The sequence below is a fragment of the Herpailurus yagouaroundi genome, unplaced genomic scaffold, assembly GCF_014898765.1.
Source record: "Herpailurus yagouaroundi ecotype Mexico unplaced genomic scaffold, PumYag 164, whole genome shotgun sequence".
NCBI classification, from domain to species: domain Eukaryota; kingdom Metazoa; phylum Chordata; class Mammalia; order Carnivora; family Felidae; genus Herpailurus; species Herpailurus yagouaroundi.
Window position 1 is genome coordinate 2,197,133 of NW_024412405.1, and position 17,293 is coordinate 2,214,425.

The window sequence follows — 17,293 nt, forward strand, 5'->3', positions numbered from 1 at the left end:
ACGCCCCTCCTGGGCAGGTCCTGAGGCCCAGTGAGTTGGAGCGACAAGCCCACCTACCCTGTCTCCTGAGAAAGGGCGCGGTGGCCTCTCCGGCGAGGTGCTGTGAGCTGCCTGGACTCCAGCAGCGCTAACAAGTGGCACCACTGAGCGCTGGAAGCTTCCAGCGAATGTCTGCGCACTTCCCAGGTTGTCTCTGTCTGAAGGTAGAATGACAGCACTGACTACAACGACACGGAACAAGAAGCATCTAAAATACCTTTATTGTCTCGTCATTGATCCTGTTTCCATCACACACTTCACAGCGGTTCGCCAGCTGGACCATTTCACTTGGGTGTTTCTGCCAACCTTCACTCTGCCTCCACCGTACACCTCAGTCCTCAGTTTCTTCATCTTCCATTATTGTCAGTGTTGCTGGATTTAAGATAAAGAAAGAGTGGATCTTTTGAATGGAATACTCAGCCACGTCATGAGGTCTGTGAACACGCCAATTATATGCCATGTAAACAACGATTTACTCAAAGGCCAGTTTGGTCAGTGGGTCTGTGCTGCCTGCTCTGTTACCCAAGGAGAGCGTGGCTTCTGGTGGCTTCGCTCTGCAGAAAGTGCCCTGAGAAGGTGACGCCCTGCCCTGCGGGAAAGACCACAGCTCAAACACGGCTCGGTCAGGGGCAAGGATCTGGATCCTAAAAGACATTTCAGGAGACCTCTTCTCCCCGCCCTTCTGCTTCCCAACTGCTCCAGTAAAACCAAGTCTCCATGACTGACGGGTTAAGGAGAGACCCAGAGAGGGCGTGTCCCTGCAGATGCCACCTAAGGCAGAACTGACCATTTGGGACGCTTCCTTCTCTAACCCGGCCAGGTGCTCGCCTGTGAAAAGCAACGATGGCCAGAGCCCCGGGAGAGACTTAATACATATATCAATGCCTGTGCTTCCTGCAGAGCACCCCCCTGGGACCAGCAGCAGCAGACCATCAGGCCGTCACGGTAGCGGCCGGGTCCCCACACCACCGCCAGGACGTGCCCGGCACAGACGAGCTCCCTCAGTTGCGCCCTGTGCGGGGACAGCCCTCCACCTCACCATCCTCTTCCTCCTCCTTGCTGTCCTTGCTCCTGTTCAACAGCTCCGCACTCCCAGGCTTGGACCCCACCTGCTCGCCGGAGAGCGTCAATTCCACTTGATCGCTGGACATGGGAGACGGAAGCAGTTCCGTGCGGACTTCCTTTTCTCTCCTACTCTCCTGAACAACTCTAACGGGGAGAGACTCTTTGTTACAATCAGGGAAATTAAAGGGGCGCCTGGGTGGCGCAGTCGGTTGAGCGTCCGACTTCAGCCAGGTCACGATCTCGCGGTCCGTGAGTTCGAGCCCCGCATCAGGCTCTGGGCTGATGGCTCAGAGCCTGGAGCCTGTTTCCGGTTCTGTGTCTCCCTCTCTCTCTGCCCCTCCCCCGTTCATGCTCTGTCTCTCTCTGTCCCAAAAATAAATAAACGTTGGAAAAAAAAAAAAACAATCAGGGAAATTAAAGATGGAAAACTGAATGGGCCACTCAGTCCTCCACCAGGACGTCCCCCTCAAACAGGGTTCAGGGTTCAGGATCACGCTTTGCCTTAATAGCTCCCAGGTTAGTTTCCTATACAGGCTGCAAACACACAATCGTGTGTGGCATTCAGACTCCAGAGGGTGAGAACAGGGATGGGGCAGTATGACTGTGCAGAAAGGCCACTCGGGATGTCACCGGGCACCAGAGGAGTTCCCACAGGAGGGGACTGGTTTTCCTTGCTGTGGGACAAAGTGACTTGACTAGTCTCACTGGCTTTTCTCCGTGTCACAAGGGGGCTTGCGGTGGGGGTACCTTGGCCCCGAGTGGCAGCGAGGAATCCAGGCCTGCCTGGGGGCAGCTGCCAGTGGCCACGGCCTCGTGTCCTCCCCACCGAAAGGAGAGGGCAGATTCTCATCTACACCGTAACAGCAGACACCGGACAGGGTTCTCACGGGCAAACGGGGGCCGGCAGGGGGCTGACAGAGTGGGTGCTCCTTAAACGTTGGCATGGGCTGGGGATGGGGGCTGCTGTCAGGAGCTCAGGCCCTGAGAGGATCCCCCACCTGCTCCCTAGCGCCCTGCATCCTGCACTTTTTACGGGTGAGTTCAGACAGGGAGAGACAACTGACCTGTAAATGATAGTGATGACAAAGGCCCCAGCAATGATCACGATCAAGGCAGAAAACACCTGCACGTAGACTGGAAAACAGTTTGTTACAAGTCAGTCCTGCCTCCGAGGTGGGCAGTACCCCTGCCCCTGCCCAGGCGGCCTCTCTTCCAATCCTTCCCTGGGGACACTGCCACGGGCTCCACGCGGGCCATAAAGAGGACAGCTGAGGGCTGCCCATAAGACAGTGGTGCGGGCAGCTCCCTGGTCTCCTCCAGAAAAGCCCCTTTGCTGCCCATGATCTGGGCCTCCCTCCTCCAACTCCCAGGAACCGGTTTCTCCATCTTCAGGCGAGTTATCCCAAGGCTGCTGTACTAACAAGGGGCTCCACTGTCCCCACACTGCCCATGTCTTCCCTAGACGAGCCCACCGGAAGAGCCAAGGCCTCAAGGTGACTCTCAGAGGGGGCAGGCGGCCCCTGTGGCCATGGTCCCCAGTGCAGGAAAGCTCTGGGCCCCTTTTCACCCCCGTGGAAACAGGCGCAGGTGAGGCCGAGCCTTCTCTTGGGGACCCTCCACCACAGGACCCTCTCCCACCCAGCTGGGATGGACTTGTGGGTCTCCGTGTCACAGAGCGGTCTCAGGCAGAGTGAGGCACTGTATCTGGGAGCCCTGGTGCCCATGAGCGTGCCCCGGCGGGAACCCTCCACCCAACACGGTCTCCGACAGGCAGAGGGAAGGGTCCAGGGGACTGGAGGGCAGAGCTGAGCTGCCAGCAGGCAGCACACACACCGTTGTCACCACTGCCGCTTCTCTCACTACTTTCACTCTTAAGGGACAGAGACCAGCCTCCTTGCAAACCCCACCCTGAGTGACAAGATGTGCTTCAAGTCTCTTACCTCCTCCCATAAACCGTTTTCACCCATCCTTAACTGGCAGGAATACTGCTGGACGCTGTGTCCTTGGGAGCGGCCTTCGTGTCCTGAGGCAGCTGGAAAAAAGCACCACTAACCAGTGGCTTAACGCAATAGCGAAGTACAGTGTCTGGGTTATGGAGGTGGAAATCCAAAATGGAGGTATCCCTCGAAGACTCTGGGAGGTCCTGCCTGCTTCTTCCATCTCCTGGTGGGCCCGGCGCCCCCAGGTGTCCTCGTCCTTGTAGATGCGTCCCCCGCTCTCTGCCTCGTCATCTTGGGGCATCTTCCCCACGTGACCCTGTCTTCATGTGGTGCTCCCCTGTGTGCGCTGCGTCTAACTCAGGCTCCTCTTGGAAGGACACCAGTCGTACTGGAATCAGGGCCTCTACTTCAGCGTGACCTCATCTTCACTGATCACATCTGCAAAGACCCTGTTTCTACGTAAGGTCACATTCACAGGTACCGGAGGTTTGAACTTCAGCAGATCACTTAGGGGAACACAGTTCAACCCATGACAGAAGGTTAAGCAGTAGCTGCAGAGAAAGCTGCTTCCCAGGCATGGGAAGGTGACTCCAGTGGGAATTATATTCTCTGGACTGAGCCAGAGGGTCTCTGAGAACGGACGGGGCCTCCGGGATCCTTTCCGTGGGGGCTGAAGTCAGAAAACTGAAGGGGGCTGAAGCCAAATGCTTAATTTTTTCATATTGATATGAGCTCAGTAGGGGATGGTCAGGCATAGGAAGGGTGCTCCGTGGTCAAGCGTGCATCAGGAAGAGGACGGAGGGGGTGGGGGGCTGGCCTGTGTGGTCACCAGCACATCACAGCAGTGAACCAACTGGCAAGCTACTTGTTGGAGGCTCTGTTCTAATCAGCCGGGGCTTCTCTCAGGGATGCCTTTCCCAGGGCAATGTGTTCACCTGAGTTCACCTCTCCATCCCCAGGGCTAGAACAACCAGCCTCTAAGATGGCCTGAGGGAGGGCTTGCCTCCTGGTATTCACACGCAGGTCAGTACAGACACCTCCATGGGGCAGAGATAGCATTACCTCTGAACCAGGGTGTAACTTCTAAGGCTAGGTCAGAGTGTCACTGTGGCTTCTACCCAGCTTTCTCAGGTCACTCGCTCTGGAAAGAGACAGTCATGTCATAAGGACAGGGAAGCAGACCTCACGGCATGGGAAAGGGGTTCCTGTTAACCGTCAGAACCACGTGCCCACAAAGGGAGCCACTTTGGAGAAGACCTTTCAGTTCTGGTCGGGCCCTCGGATGGATGAGTGGCCAAGCCCCACACCATCCAACTAAGCTTCTAAGCCATCATTTTAGATCATTTAGACACAATTTAGGAATTGTGTCCCCCCCCCCCAAGTGATCTGTTGGTCCAAACCTCTGGTACCTATGAATGTGACCTTATTTAGCTAAATTTTGAGCAATTTGTTCTACAACAATAAGTAATACAAGGGTGTAGGCAAAGGGCTTGGCTCAGAGAAAGTATACTTTGAGTGATGCTGAATGAACTGAATGCAAGGACCCAAGTGAACGAGCAAACCAGGAGCTTTCAAGGGACAAGAAAGGAGCCCTCAAATTCTTGAATTCCGGGGAATATATGCTCCTCAGTGGATCCCTTACTTCATGGTGTAAATTTAGAATTTATGTGAGTGAAGCCGTTGAAGAGACACACGCACATGGACCATGTGTGAGTATTCAAGTCTCAGTATAGCTTCCGCATCTTTACAGGTGCAAGTATTTTTGGTCCTTGGTGTCAAGTTCCTGGAGGCAGAGACTGCATCTCCGTGACTCTCTCTGCACAGGAGCTGGCCAGCACACAATCTGTTATAAATGATATGTATGGTGTATCATAAACAAGATATTGTGATTGGTCACAGAGAAATGGCAGCAACTGAAGAAAGTATAATTTTCTTTCAGAAATCTCTTGGTAAGTTCGCCCCCAGATGCAGTTTAAAGTTTTGAAATCATCTGCATGATTCCCATGAAGAAACAGAAGTCAAACACTTGGAAAAAAGTGACGTGTTAAATAACGTGCCCTAAAGACTAAAGAATGACAATAAGTCCTTCTCTTTGGATTCCCAATTTGTTCTCAAAGATCTAATGCTAATTTCCCAAGTTCATATTCTTAATAATACAGATTATGCCACAACACAATGTGCACTTCAAACCAGCCAATTTAAGAAGCTGGTGAAAGGTTTTCCTAACATAGAATTATGCACACAAAGAACTCCCAATACCCTGTCACCGAATACTACAACTTACACAGCACAAAGGCTCGCTTGCCGTCTTGAATGAGAAAGATGTCAAGGAAATGAAAAATATCTTGAGGGCTCAGTGAGAACCCAGATGCAGGGCTCACTGCCCAGACTCTTCCCACAGACGGCCCAGCCTCTCGAGCCTGAAACAAGTTAGAAGTTAAGAAAAAGCCTCGCCCACGCAACTCCTGTATGAACAGTGCAAGGATGGAGAGAGGATGAACACTTGTCCCCATGCAGAAACGATATCCCCACTTGTAGAACAGTGACGCCTCTTCCAGGACAAAAAATTCTTGAGACTTTGTGTTCTTTTCTGGGTTCCTTACAGACACTGGTAAATCAGGTGCTGTCAAGAACAAGGCTCATTCTTCCTTCCCCTCTCCCGTGGCCTTCTGTTAAGTTTCTCAGGATCCACATAAGAGAGAAAACACAGGGTATCTGTCTTTCTCTGTATGACTTATTTCACTTAGCATCACGCTCTCCAGTTCCATCCACGTTGCTACAAAAGGCCAGATTTCGTTCTTTCTCATTGCCACGTAGTATAAAAAAAGTTAGAGCGATGGGGCGCCTGGGTGGCTCAGTCGGTTGAGCGTCCGACTTCGGCTCAGGTCATGATCTCGCGGTCCGTGAGTTCGAGCCCCGCATCGGGCTCTGTGCTAACAGCTCAGAACCTGGAGCCTGTTTCAGATTCTGTGTCTCCCTCTCTCTCTGACCCTCCCCCGTTCATGCTGTCTCTCCCTGTCTCAAAAATAAATAAACATCAAAAAAAAAATTAAAAAAAAAAAAAAAGTTAGAGCGGGAGAGAGCTAAACCATAAGACACTCTTAAAAACTGAGAATAAACTGAGGGTTGATGGGTGTCGGGGGGGGATGGGCACTGAGGAGGGCACCTGCTGGGATGAGCACTGGGTGTTGTATGGAAACCAATTTGACAATAAATTTCATATAAAAAAATTTTAAAAATGGAAATAAAAAAAAGAATAAGGCTCATTCTTCATATGAGTAATGGGCATAAGTAATAATGTTAACATAAGCAACATCTCAATTGCATACTAACAAGCACAAAATGGCCAACTCCTGCATAAAATGCTCCTGACAAGATGCTCAGTGGGGGGACAGATGGAAACAGAAGCGGCAGCAGCTTGAATCTGTGTACCCTTGCCAGCTGCGATCTCCCTTGAAGGATCCATTTCGCCACCTTCTGCTGTTGGGGCCGTCTCCCCGGGGCGGGAGTGAATCGGGGTGACCACCAAAGACCATGACCGCGTGCGTGACCTCATCAGGGAACCGAACAGCTTCTGCACCTTCATACGTAGAAGACTGAAAGAACACATTCAAATGCCCTTTGGATGGGAAGGTCTCCTGCTTTTAGAAGCCCCAAATGGTAAACATCTCTGAAAAACCTCAGGAAGACATCAGAGCCTTCCAGGAAGGAGAACTCCACGATGGAAATGGAAGTGAGCCGGACCCTACTCGTCTGTGGCCCCCAAGTAGTGAGATGTGTGTGGCAGGCCACTGAGGCCACAGAAAGACAGAAAGATGACAAATGCAAAAAGCACCAGATGACGGCCAGACCGCCACCAGGGCCGTGGACTCTGCACAGAGCAAGCCGCCGGATGGCAGGCCATCCCACGCTGGAAGACTGGGGCCCAGGCAGGGTTCTGCCCGAAGGTTGTGGGTTTATGATGAAAAGGCAGGAGGGCAAACCCCTTTAGAGACAAAGCGCCGTGACTCCCTGCAGCTCTCACCACCCGCTTGTGTATGACTGGACCGGAGGTTCACCGGAGTCCGTAATTTCCAGTGTGACATCAGGAATTAAAAAAAAAAAAAACATGGCAGAAAAGAACCCCCCTCCCCCCACCAGATCCTTCCTCCATAAAAACCAGTGAGAACATTGGCACCATTTGTCAGAATCTACTTTTTCGGAACTCAGAAACTTAACCAATCAAAAGCTTGCAGATGAACAGATGACGGTCACTAAGAACAGTGACCTGTGGACATTTTAACTTGCCCTATTCCCACTCCTGCTCACCTCTAATTCCATGCGAGTCTTGAACCAATAGCCTACAGTCATGGCGACCACTAGCAGCCTGGCATCCCTGGAGGGAGCAGAGCAGGGCTGAAGATCCTTCAAAGTCCCAGGCCCAGAGCACCGTCATTACTTTGTCCACCTGCCACTTCACTAGAAGATCCCACTTGCAAGGTTGTCTTTGTTTGACCTGACTTGGAGCTAATTTAGCGTGAACAACTTTCTCTCAGGCATTTGTTGAAAACAGAGGCAACTGTGGAAAATCATGGCAGCTAAAGTGGCCGATAGCACTTGGGGGTAGACAATAGGTGGACCAGAAAGCTTAAAAGGAAAACTTGGGGAATTATCTGTCTGAAGGGGATTTGAAAAGCTGCGACATATTCCCTGGAATCTAGAAGGCAATGGGCATACTCAAGGCTGTGTACGTACGGAGGAAACACCGGAGAAGGTCCTAGGCTCTCACTTCTGGCTGAACTCAAGGCTCTGTGTAAGCGTGGAGTAAAGATTAAGGCACAGTTGAAAACTGGCTGACGGCTGAAGGTATGTCCCCAACACACACATAGAGCCCCTAAGCGAAGACTGTGAGACATTGTTTCCAAGCATCTCGGCAGATTTCTGTCATTAGCTGACCAGCAGACTAACAAGCAGAGTCTTCAATGGCTGCAGACCACAAAGAATACAGACTTTACTGAATTCATTCAGAAAAGTCATTAAACAATGCCAACGACAACTTTGGGGAGGCAGGAGAACACAGTTTTCAGAGGTGCCACATATTTCTAAATGTCTAGTTTTCAACAAAAAATATTAGATATGCAAAGAAACAAGTATGGCCACACACACACCCCATCAGTAGAAACTGTCCTTGAGGAAGACCAGATGTTGGAATCACCAAACAAAGACTTTAAATTAGCCCCTTTAAATACGGTCAAAAGAGGGGCGCCTGGGTGGCTCAGTCGGTTGAGGGTCTGACTTCAGCTCAGGTCATGATCTCACAGTTCGTGAGTTCGAGCCCCGCATCAGGCTCTGTGCTGACAGCTCGGAGCCTGGAGCCTGCTTCAGATTCTGTGTCTCCCTCTCTCTCTGCCCTTACCTCACTCATGGTCTGTCTGTCTCTCTCTCAAAAATAAATAAACATAAAAAAATTTAAATATGGTCAAAAGACTGAAGGAAACCATATCTGAAGAGCTAAAGTATGAGAACGGTATCTCACCAAGTAGAAAGTACCAATACAGACACAGAAATTATTTTTTTAGAAAAGAACAAAATAGAAATTCTGGAGTTGAGAATATGATACCAGAAATGAAAACATCACTAGAGGAGCTCAACAGATTGGGGTGGGCTAAAGAAAGAATCTGCAGACTTGAAGATAAATGAGTTGAGATTACCCAGTCCGAGTAACAGAAAATAGGATCAAGAAAAGCTCACAGAGCCTCAGAGACCTGTGGGGTGGACCAAATACGCACAATGAGAGGCCCAGAGGGAGTGGACAGACACGAGAATGTCTGAAGAAATGGCAAAATTTCCCACATTTGATGATGAGGATAAATTCAAAGACACATGGCAAACAGTCAAAAGAGAATCTTGGAAACAGCAGAAGAAACGTGCTTTACATAAAGAAGCCTCAAGACTAAAAGCAGATTCCTTGTCAGAAACCATGGAGGTCAGAAGGCTAAAAGATGAAATACTCTAAGTGTTGACAGAGAAGGACTGTCAGTTAGGAATTTTATACACTGCAACTCTATCCTTCAAAAATGAAGGACAGATTAATACATCCCCAGATACACAAAAACAGAGACTTCATCACGAGCAGACCTGTCTTACAGAAAATGCTAAAGGGAGTCCTTCCAGATGAAAGGATGGGATACTAGACAGTAACTCAAATCCACAGTTGTCATCAAGAGCACCACTAGATGCAGAAAAAGAATTTTATAAAATCCACCACCTTTCGTAATAAAAACCCTCCAGAGAGTAGGAAGAGAAGGGAACTTACTTGACCTGATAAATGGCCTCTAGTAAAACCCACGGCTACCAGCACATGTAATGATGAGACGCTGAAAACTCTTTCAAGATCAGGAACCAGAGAAGGATGTCCATTCTCACTGATGAATGGAATCAGTGAGTTTCTAGCCAGGGCAATTAAGCAAGAAAGTGAAATGAAACCAACTGTATTGAAAGAAGTGAAATGATCTCTATTTGCAGATGATACACTCTTATATCTAGAAGATCCTAAGTAACCAACTAAAAATGGGAAGTCATAAATGAACCCAAAAGGTTGCAGGATACAAGATCAACATACAAAAGTCAATTATATTTCTGTATTCTAGCAAACTTTCGATTTTCCTGTGTATATTCCTAGGGTTCTATATACAATCTGAAAACCAAACTAGGGAGACATATCCATTTACAACAACATCAGAGAGAATAAGATGCTTAGGAATAAATGTAACAAAAGAAACACAACTCGAAACTATAAAATACTGTTGAAAGAAAAGATCTAAATAAGTGGAAAGACATCCTTGTTCATGGATCAAAATTAACATTATTAAAATGGTAATACCCACCCCCAAGTTATCTATAGATTCAACACAAATATCCCCATCAAAATGTCAGATGGCATTTTTTTTCAGAAATTGACAAGCTGATCCTAAATTAATATGGAAATACGAAGAATCCACAGTAACCAAAACAACCTTTAAAAAGAACAAAGTTGGAAGACTCATGCTTTTCAATTTCAACATTTATTATAAAGCTACATTAATCAAAATGGTGTGATACCGGCTTAGTGGAATAAAACAATAGTCCAGAAATAAACCCTCACATTTACGGGCAATTGATTTTCAACAAGGATGCCAAAGCAATTCAACGGGGGAAAGAATGGTCTTTTCAACAAATGATGCTGGGACACCTGGATATCTGTATGCAAAAGAATGAAGTTGGATCCCTGCCTCACAACACGTAAAAAAAATTAAAACTCAAAATGGACCAGAAACATGGAGGCATAAGCTAAAACTATAAACTTCTTAGAAAATACCAGAGATGTAAATCTTTGTGACCTTGGATTAGACAATAGTTTCTTAGCTAGGACACCAACAGCACAAACAGCCAAAGAACAACCAAACTAAGCATCGTCAAAACTAAGAAAGTTTGTGCTTCAAAGAGGCACTATCAAGAAGGTAAAACGACCAAACAGATTGGGAGGAAGTAGGTGCAAATCACGTATCTGTTAAGGGTCTACTATCCAGAATATACAAAGAGCTCTTACAACCCCACAATAAACAATCAACCCAGTTAAAAATCGGACAAGGAGTCCGAATGGACTTTTCTTCAGAGAAGATATACAAATGGCCATAATAATGCATATGCAAACACACTCACCATGGTACTCATCAGGGAAACACCAATGAAAACCCCAGTGACCTACAACTCCACATCTACCATGATGGCTATAATCAAAAAGAAAGACAACTAGTGCCGGCGAGGATGGGGAGAAACTGGAATCCTCGCGTACTGCTCTTGAGACTATCAAACAGTGCAGCAATTGGGAAAGTAGTTTGGCAGTTCCTTAACAAATTTTTAAATATAGTTAACGTATGATCCAGCAATTCTGGTTCTAGGTAAACACACAAGGGAAGTGGAAACAGGTTCATGCAAAAACCTACACACAAATGTTCATAGTGGCATTATCCGTAATAGCTAAAAAGTGTAAGCCACCCAAATGTCCATTAAGTGATACAGGGGTAAACGAAATGTGACATGTCCATATACCGGAATGTTATTCAACCATACAAAAGCATAAAATGCTGACTACAACACGGATGTGTTTTGAAAACATTGTGTGAAAGAAGCCAGATACACAAGGCACACACTGTAGGATTCCATTAATAGGAAATGTCTAGAAGGGGAAAACCCATAGAGGCCAATCAGTGGTTCCCGGGGGTTGGAGGTGGGGTGGGGGGACGGGGAATGGGGATTGTCCAGTTGATGAGTACAGGGTTTCTTCTGGGGATAATAAAAATGCTCTGGATGGGATAGTGGGGATTCAACTCTGTGAATATACCAAAAGCCAACAAACTGTGTACTTTAAAAGGGTAAATTTTATAGGAATTTGGTCTCAGCAAAGATAACAACCAAAAAAGAGGTAACTTCCAGTTGTTTCTATCTACAGGTTCAGGGGAAGGTGTGGGATCCTAGAGATGCCTGGGTCTCCCAGAGGCAGAGATCAGTAGTGAGGGTCTGGACCCAAGTCTTCCCAAGTCAAGATCTGGAAGATACATTGTCATCAGGAAATCTTCCCAGCTATTGATGGTGTTGCTCAGGGCCTCTGACTGCGCCTCTTTCTGAGAAGCCAAACTTCCTCTTCTTTTGCCCCAAGTGCCAAATCTTCACCATAAAGCAAGACACAGGCTTCCCCTTGGCAAGCCAGGATCCCCTGATGGCTTTTGCTTCTTGAATCCTTTTGTCCAAAAGGTCACTTTCTTCTTGAAGGCGCTGGCTAGGCGGGATCCAGGTGGCCCCAGTGGGTCACTCTTTGGTAACAGTTACCAGTCACAATTGTTCCTGACTTGCTAGGCCTTCCCATGTCCGGGAATGAGAGGAAAGTCCCCATGTCTGTCTCTAAGGGCTCAGCCTACCTGGGGCTCCGAGGAGGAAACTAGAAGAAACCTTCCCAGTTGTGTGGCACGAGTGTGCCTTTATCCATTGGGGACGGGGGACAGAGCAGAGTGGCCTGGGACACGCTGTCCCACAGCACCGGAGCTGCTGGGTGACCACGGCCAGCTGCCAGCTCCTCCTGCCTGCCGGCCCCTCCCCCTCTCCGACAGGGCCCTGAGCAGGCTGCCTCATTGCAGAGACTTGCTTATCCGTTCCCAGACACTCCTAGAGCCAAGCATCCTCATTGCTGAAAGGGCCACAAACAGGGCAAGAAGACACATCAGTCATCAAGTGGAATTTCTTGACGGGTTTGCAACTATTTAGAAAATTCTAGGGGCTCAGTCAGTTGAGTGTCCAAGTGCTGATTTCAGCTCAGGTCATGATCTCACGGCTCGTGAGTTTGAGGCCCATGCCGGGCCCTGCACTGACAGCACGAAGCCTGCTTGGGATCCTTTTCTCTCCCTCTCTCTCTGTCCCTCCCCTGCTCGTGCTTGTTCTCGCACTCTCTCAAAACGAATAGTAGAAACAAAGAAGAAGAACATTCTCGAGGCACAGAAGACCAAAGCTGTGAGGTGTGAGTAAACACCCAGACTGCACCACTAGAGAGCCCTTCCCACAGGGGCCCCGCTAACACCCCCTCCACACCTGCCTCTCCCACCCAACTGTGACTCCCCTGTTTCCTTCCACTGTGTGCCTCCCTCACCACCTCCGGGAAGCGGGCCCTACTGAGGGTGGAGGCCTCTCCCTGCCCCCACTGCCCCCTCATCCCTGGACCCCCTGCCGGCCTGGTCTCCCCAGGCACATCCCAGGCCCCAGGGGTCAGGATACGCACCTCAGTGGGAGTCTGGTTTTGTTCTGACGGTGACAAGCCTGAGGAGAAGCCCCATCGGGGCTCGTCCTTGGCCCTCATGCCCCGGCTGCAGGGCTCCAGCGCCCACGCTCAGTGGGTCTGATCTTGTGCACAGCTGGTGACCAGCACGCCCGGAACCAGCTGCTTCTGCACCCCCAGCGTGCCCAGGGTCCCAGAAGTACCCTCCCTATTATCAGGTGGATTCCATCTGGGAGTGAATTTCCTCTGGTGGCTTTTCCCTCGTTCACAGACCCTAAAACTGCTCTTCCCACCAGGGTGCCAAGCAGAGTGATGGGACCAGGGAACAACAGAGGCCCGTCCAGCAGGAGGCGCCCGGGAGGGAGGCGGGCTTCCCGGGTACTTACTGGGAACCGCTTTTTCATAGCACACGCCTTTGTAGAAGCAGCACCTGAGTTCCTTGCACCGGTCTCTGGTGATGTTGTAGTCACATATGTTGTAGAGAGGAATGTCACACACTGCAAAGCACAGACGCACATAGCCGTTAGCACCAAGAACACAGCCGCGGCGGAGTTCTAAATACTCGTGCCTGGGAGGGGGCACCCGTGGGCTTGCACTGTGGGGTTTTGTTATGCTTTTAATTATGCATCCGACGAATCTCACTTTGACACGAGGATCTAGAATGAGTTAGATTTCTGAACAAAACAATGTCAAGCTAACTGCACAGAATAATGCAGAGTCCCCTGCTGATTAAGGAGATACAGCATCTCAGCAGAGTGCTCGCGCACATCGGCACTCTGCAAAGCAAACAGAAAACAAAGATCTGATACAGCCAGCAGATGTGGGGGGTTCAGGTTATAATGCGTAATTAATGCACATTTAAGCACACGTGAGTTAAAATTATCAACACAGGCTAAGGGATAGCTTGGCATTTTAAAGTTGAATCAAAAGGACCAAGTGAAATGACAGTTTTGACCAAAAAAAAAAAAAAAAAAAAAAAGAAGAAACTCAGAAGTGAACACACTGAACGTGCATGAGCAGATGGTGGGGACAGTGCTCAGCACAGCTCTGGCACCAACGGCTAACGCGTGTCCAGCTAGGAGGACGAGTGAGTCCCCTAACCGGCAGTCAGCAACATCTGCCCCAGACCCTGCTGGGGCTTCCGGTCCCGAGGGAAAGGGAGGAGGGGTCTCCGGCTGCCTTGGGGCTGGTAAGCCTTTCAGGTGCAGGGGATCCAGGGAAACCCACTGTCCCTCCTGCTCTTTTCTGAGACGTGCGTTTGGAATGTCACTGCGGACACAGCAGCACAGCCCAGACGTGTGGCAGGACCGGCAACACAAGGCCAGGCAGGGTCGGAGATGGGGAAGTCTGGCTGTCACCCTCCTGCCCCACTGCCCCCCACTACAGCCAGGCTTGCTGGGCAGGTGGGGCCGGCCTCCCCCACCGCCTGCGGTCACCCAGCCCTCAGTCAGCCCTCCACCTCAGATGGGGCCTGGGCTGCAGAGGGCCTGCCAGGCGCTCAGGGTGGCCACACGGTGCCCGCTGGTGGCTCCCACAGGACAGTCAGGGTGGCGGCAAACACCGGCTCCAGAGAGTTCCAGGAGACCCAAGACCGCACAGCTGCCAGGCAGAGCCCAGATCTCCCCTTTCCCACTGTCTCCACAGGACCCATTCGGTGGGTGCCCTTCACGGAGCCTAGGGGACATTCTTCACATGGCTCCATGACAGTGGAAGTTTATCTTGGTAAACAGCACGGGGGGGGAAAACAATCCATTCAGGCGTAACTTTGTTCATGACTGTCTCTTCAATGTTACTCCCCAGGTGAGAAAACACAGGTATGTGAGTTCCCATCCTGACCACTCGAATGGGATCGTTTGCCACAGCAGCTGGCCCCCCAGCGCACCCGTGTGGAAGCTCAGTGCCCCATTACACCTGAGACCTCTGTGCCCACCCCCTCCTCCCCAGGACTGTTTTCTCTGCCTGCACCTCCCACAAGGTCCTGATGTGTTTCTGCAAAGGTGCCCAACACAAAGAGCTCATCCACATCTCCATCCCTGGAGTGACCCCTCTGCCCAGCCCACAACCCCCAAGAGACGGGGCAGGGGGCGGGTTAGTGAGGCCTTACTGAGGACATCCTGTAGCCCCGGACTGGCCAGCTAAAAGCATCAAAGGACAACCCAAATCATGTGACCATTGGGCACCAGAAGCGGTGCCTTCAGCTGCCCCACCACACGCTGCTCGCTGGGAATGGTACCTGACACCTGACCTAGGGATGGGGCGGAAGCCAGAAGGTTGGCATCTCCTTGGGCAGGGCCTGGCTGCTGGGGCTGCACCCCGTGCTGCCCATGACATCCAGGGAACGCCAGGGCCCAGGTGAGAAAGGCAACGAGGAAGAGGGAGACGGCAGCCCTTGCGACGGCCAGGCCGCTGGGCACCTCCGGTTTTGGAGAAACAGAGACTGGGGCAAAATAAAACACAAGGGCAGGGGGCCCAACATCCCTGGGGGAAGTGCCCTGTGCCTCATGAGGACCAGGTGCCTTGGGTCACAGCCAGGGAGGCGGGTCTGGCTTGGTTCTCCAAGTGTCCTCACGGGTCTTTCCTCTGCCATGCTTACGTGTCTTCTCACACACGCCCTCGTGCAGACGCGTCCTTGCCCGTGGTAATGCAAGGTGCCACCTGCCCACCTGCCTTCCCTCTCCGCCAGCCCAGCCCCCATACCTGCCCACCCCACCGGCCCATCTCCTACCTGCCCACTCCCTCCGCCTGTTCACCTCCCACACCTCAGAGTAACACTTAACAGCCACGTCGATGTCCACAGAGGACGACAGAGACACTTGAGTTCACCCCCAAAACTGGTGGAAGGGCAGTTTATGGTCAAAACGCAGGTGGATCACTGTGACCCAGGAAAGCAGGCCCCTCTTTCAGACTAGTGAGGACAGGGACAATGACCTCCCGCCCCCGACTGGCCAACCCACTCCAGCCACACCCAGAGAAGGGGCACCTGGCCAGCCTCAGAACGGGGTGGGCACCAGGGTCCCCGGTCTCACCGCCCTGAATAGAGGCGAGATGGGCCACCCATGCCCCAGGCCCTGAGAGCGGACTGTCCTCCACACAGGCGCTTCCACCAGGAGACTCAGGGGGCACTCCAGGCCAGCCATCTCTGCCGCCCACTTGGTGCCCCAGGTGCAGGCCACCTGCCTCCTCTGCACGGAGCCATGTTGATCAGAAACCACAGCCCCTCCCGTGAGCCCCCTTGGCCTGGTTTAGAGCCTGGGCCTGGACCCTGGGGCCTCGAGTGAGACCCACTGACCTTCGTTTCCCAGCTGCCCTGTGTGATGCAGCCCCCCCGAGACCGGCCCCCAAGGGCATCCCAAGGGCTTGGTCCTCAGTGGATTCCTGTCAGGTGACAGGAGAAATGTGTCTCACGGAAGCTTGGCCGGCCCGGGACCCTCCCTCGTCAGGCCTGACTCCAAGCCAAATTAAAAAAAAAAAAGAAGAAGAAAACCAAATTTCTTTTCCTTCCACTTTCCTATCTTCTGTTTGTCACCAAAGCAATGCACGGAGAAGGGTTACCTGAGAAGTCAGCACGAGCGTGCACAGCAGGAACAGCCCTTCCCTCTCCTCACGTGGTCCCCCAGGGTCTCAGGCTTCCAGGACACCTACCTTGGGGCTCCCAGTGACCGCAAGCCTTGCAGAAAGCCACATCTTAGCAGACTCCTTCAGCACCCAGTACCAGGGGTCCGACTGCAGACCCTGGGCACCAGGGAAGCGGGAGGAGGGCTTTACCGCGGAGAAACGTGTTCCCCTCACGAAAAAGTCACTCTCGCCATAACCACTTTGAGACAGAAGGGAAGTCTGACACCTCACAGTGAACCGGGTTTGACCCTAGAGCCCTGGGAGTTAAATGCGTTTCTTGTGAATGCCTCAGGTCCAGGAGCTTCCTTCCGCACTGAGACTTTTGAGAGAGGAGGCTGCACAGCCTTTTCCTGCGTTATTTTTGAAAGCACACGTTCCTTTGCCCCCTTCCTTGGCTCAAGCTGGTGACTGACCGCCATCACCTTGGGGTGGACCAGCCCCCATGGCGATCTTTCCGTTACCTGCAAATTTCTTCAGGAGGTGAGAAGGGGATTTCTTTAATTCTGGTGCATGTGTCATCGTAGCAGCTGACGGAGACGCGGGGTCGAGGGAACCTGGGGGAGACAACAGGTCAGCCCAGGTAGGACCTCGCCGGGGGGCTGGCGGCCATGGTCGGTCTAGTGACAGGGGTGGGGCTGGGCAGAGCGGACCCCGGTCTCACCTGGCAACCACGTCCCCCACTGAGCCTGCTCAGCCGCACGGTCCCACAGTTCCACTTCAAGTGGACAACTTTGGATCCAACAAACTTGCACCTCCTCCCTCCACCGCTCCCACCAGTGGGACCTAGCTCCAGTGGTGGGCCCGCCCTGCCTGCTGTGATGTCACACAGACCCCATGACATCACAGAGGG

General features: G+C 51.4%; 1 protein-coding gene across 1 annotated transcript; it reads right to left on the reverse strand.

Moving 5' to 3' along the window:
• Positions 1-240: 240 nt before the first annotated feature.
• On the reverse strand, positions 241-17,233 carry TEX29 (testis expressed 29). The gene is made up of 6 exons (XM_040487065.1): positions 17,105-17,233; positions 16,905-16,997; positions 13,215-13,325; positions 2,169-2,238; positions 1,079-1,248; positions 241-411 (listed from the first exon to the last, which is right to left on the reverse strand). The coding sequence occupies exons 2-6, from the start codon at positions 16,960-16,962 to the stop codon at positions 371-373; spliced, it is 450 nt and encodes a 149-aa protein (XP_040342999.1). The 5' UTR covers positions 16,963-16,997; positions 17,105-17,233; the 3' UTR covers positions 241-370.
• Positions 17,234-17,293: the final 60 nt, after the last annotated feature.

Bases quoted from the DNA above. Each gene is read 5' to 3' on its own strand.
- TEX29 (XM_040487065.1), bottom strand. From the start codon at position 16,962: ATGACACATGCACCAGAATTAAAGAAATCCCCTTCTCACCTCCTGAAG. The intron at 13,326-16,904 runs GTAACGGAAAGA...TGTGCTTTGCAG, and splicing joins CCTCCTGAAGAAATTTGCAG to TGTGTGACATTCCTCTCTAC. The intron at 2,239-13,214 runs GTAAGTACCCGG...ACTGTTTTCCAG, and splicing joins CTATGAAAAAGCGGTTCCCA to TCTACGTGCAGGTGTTTTCT.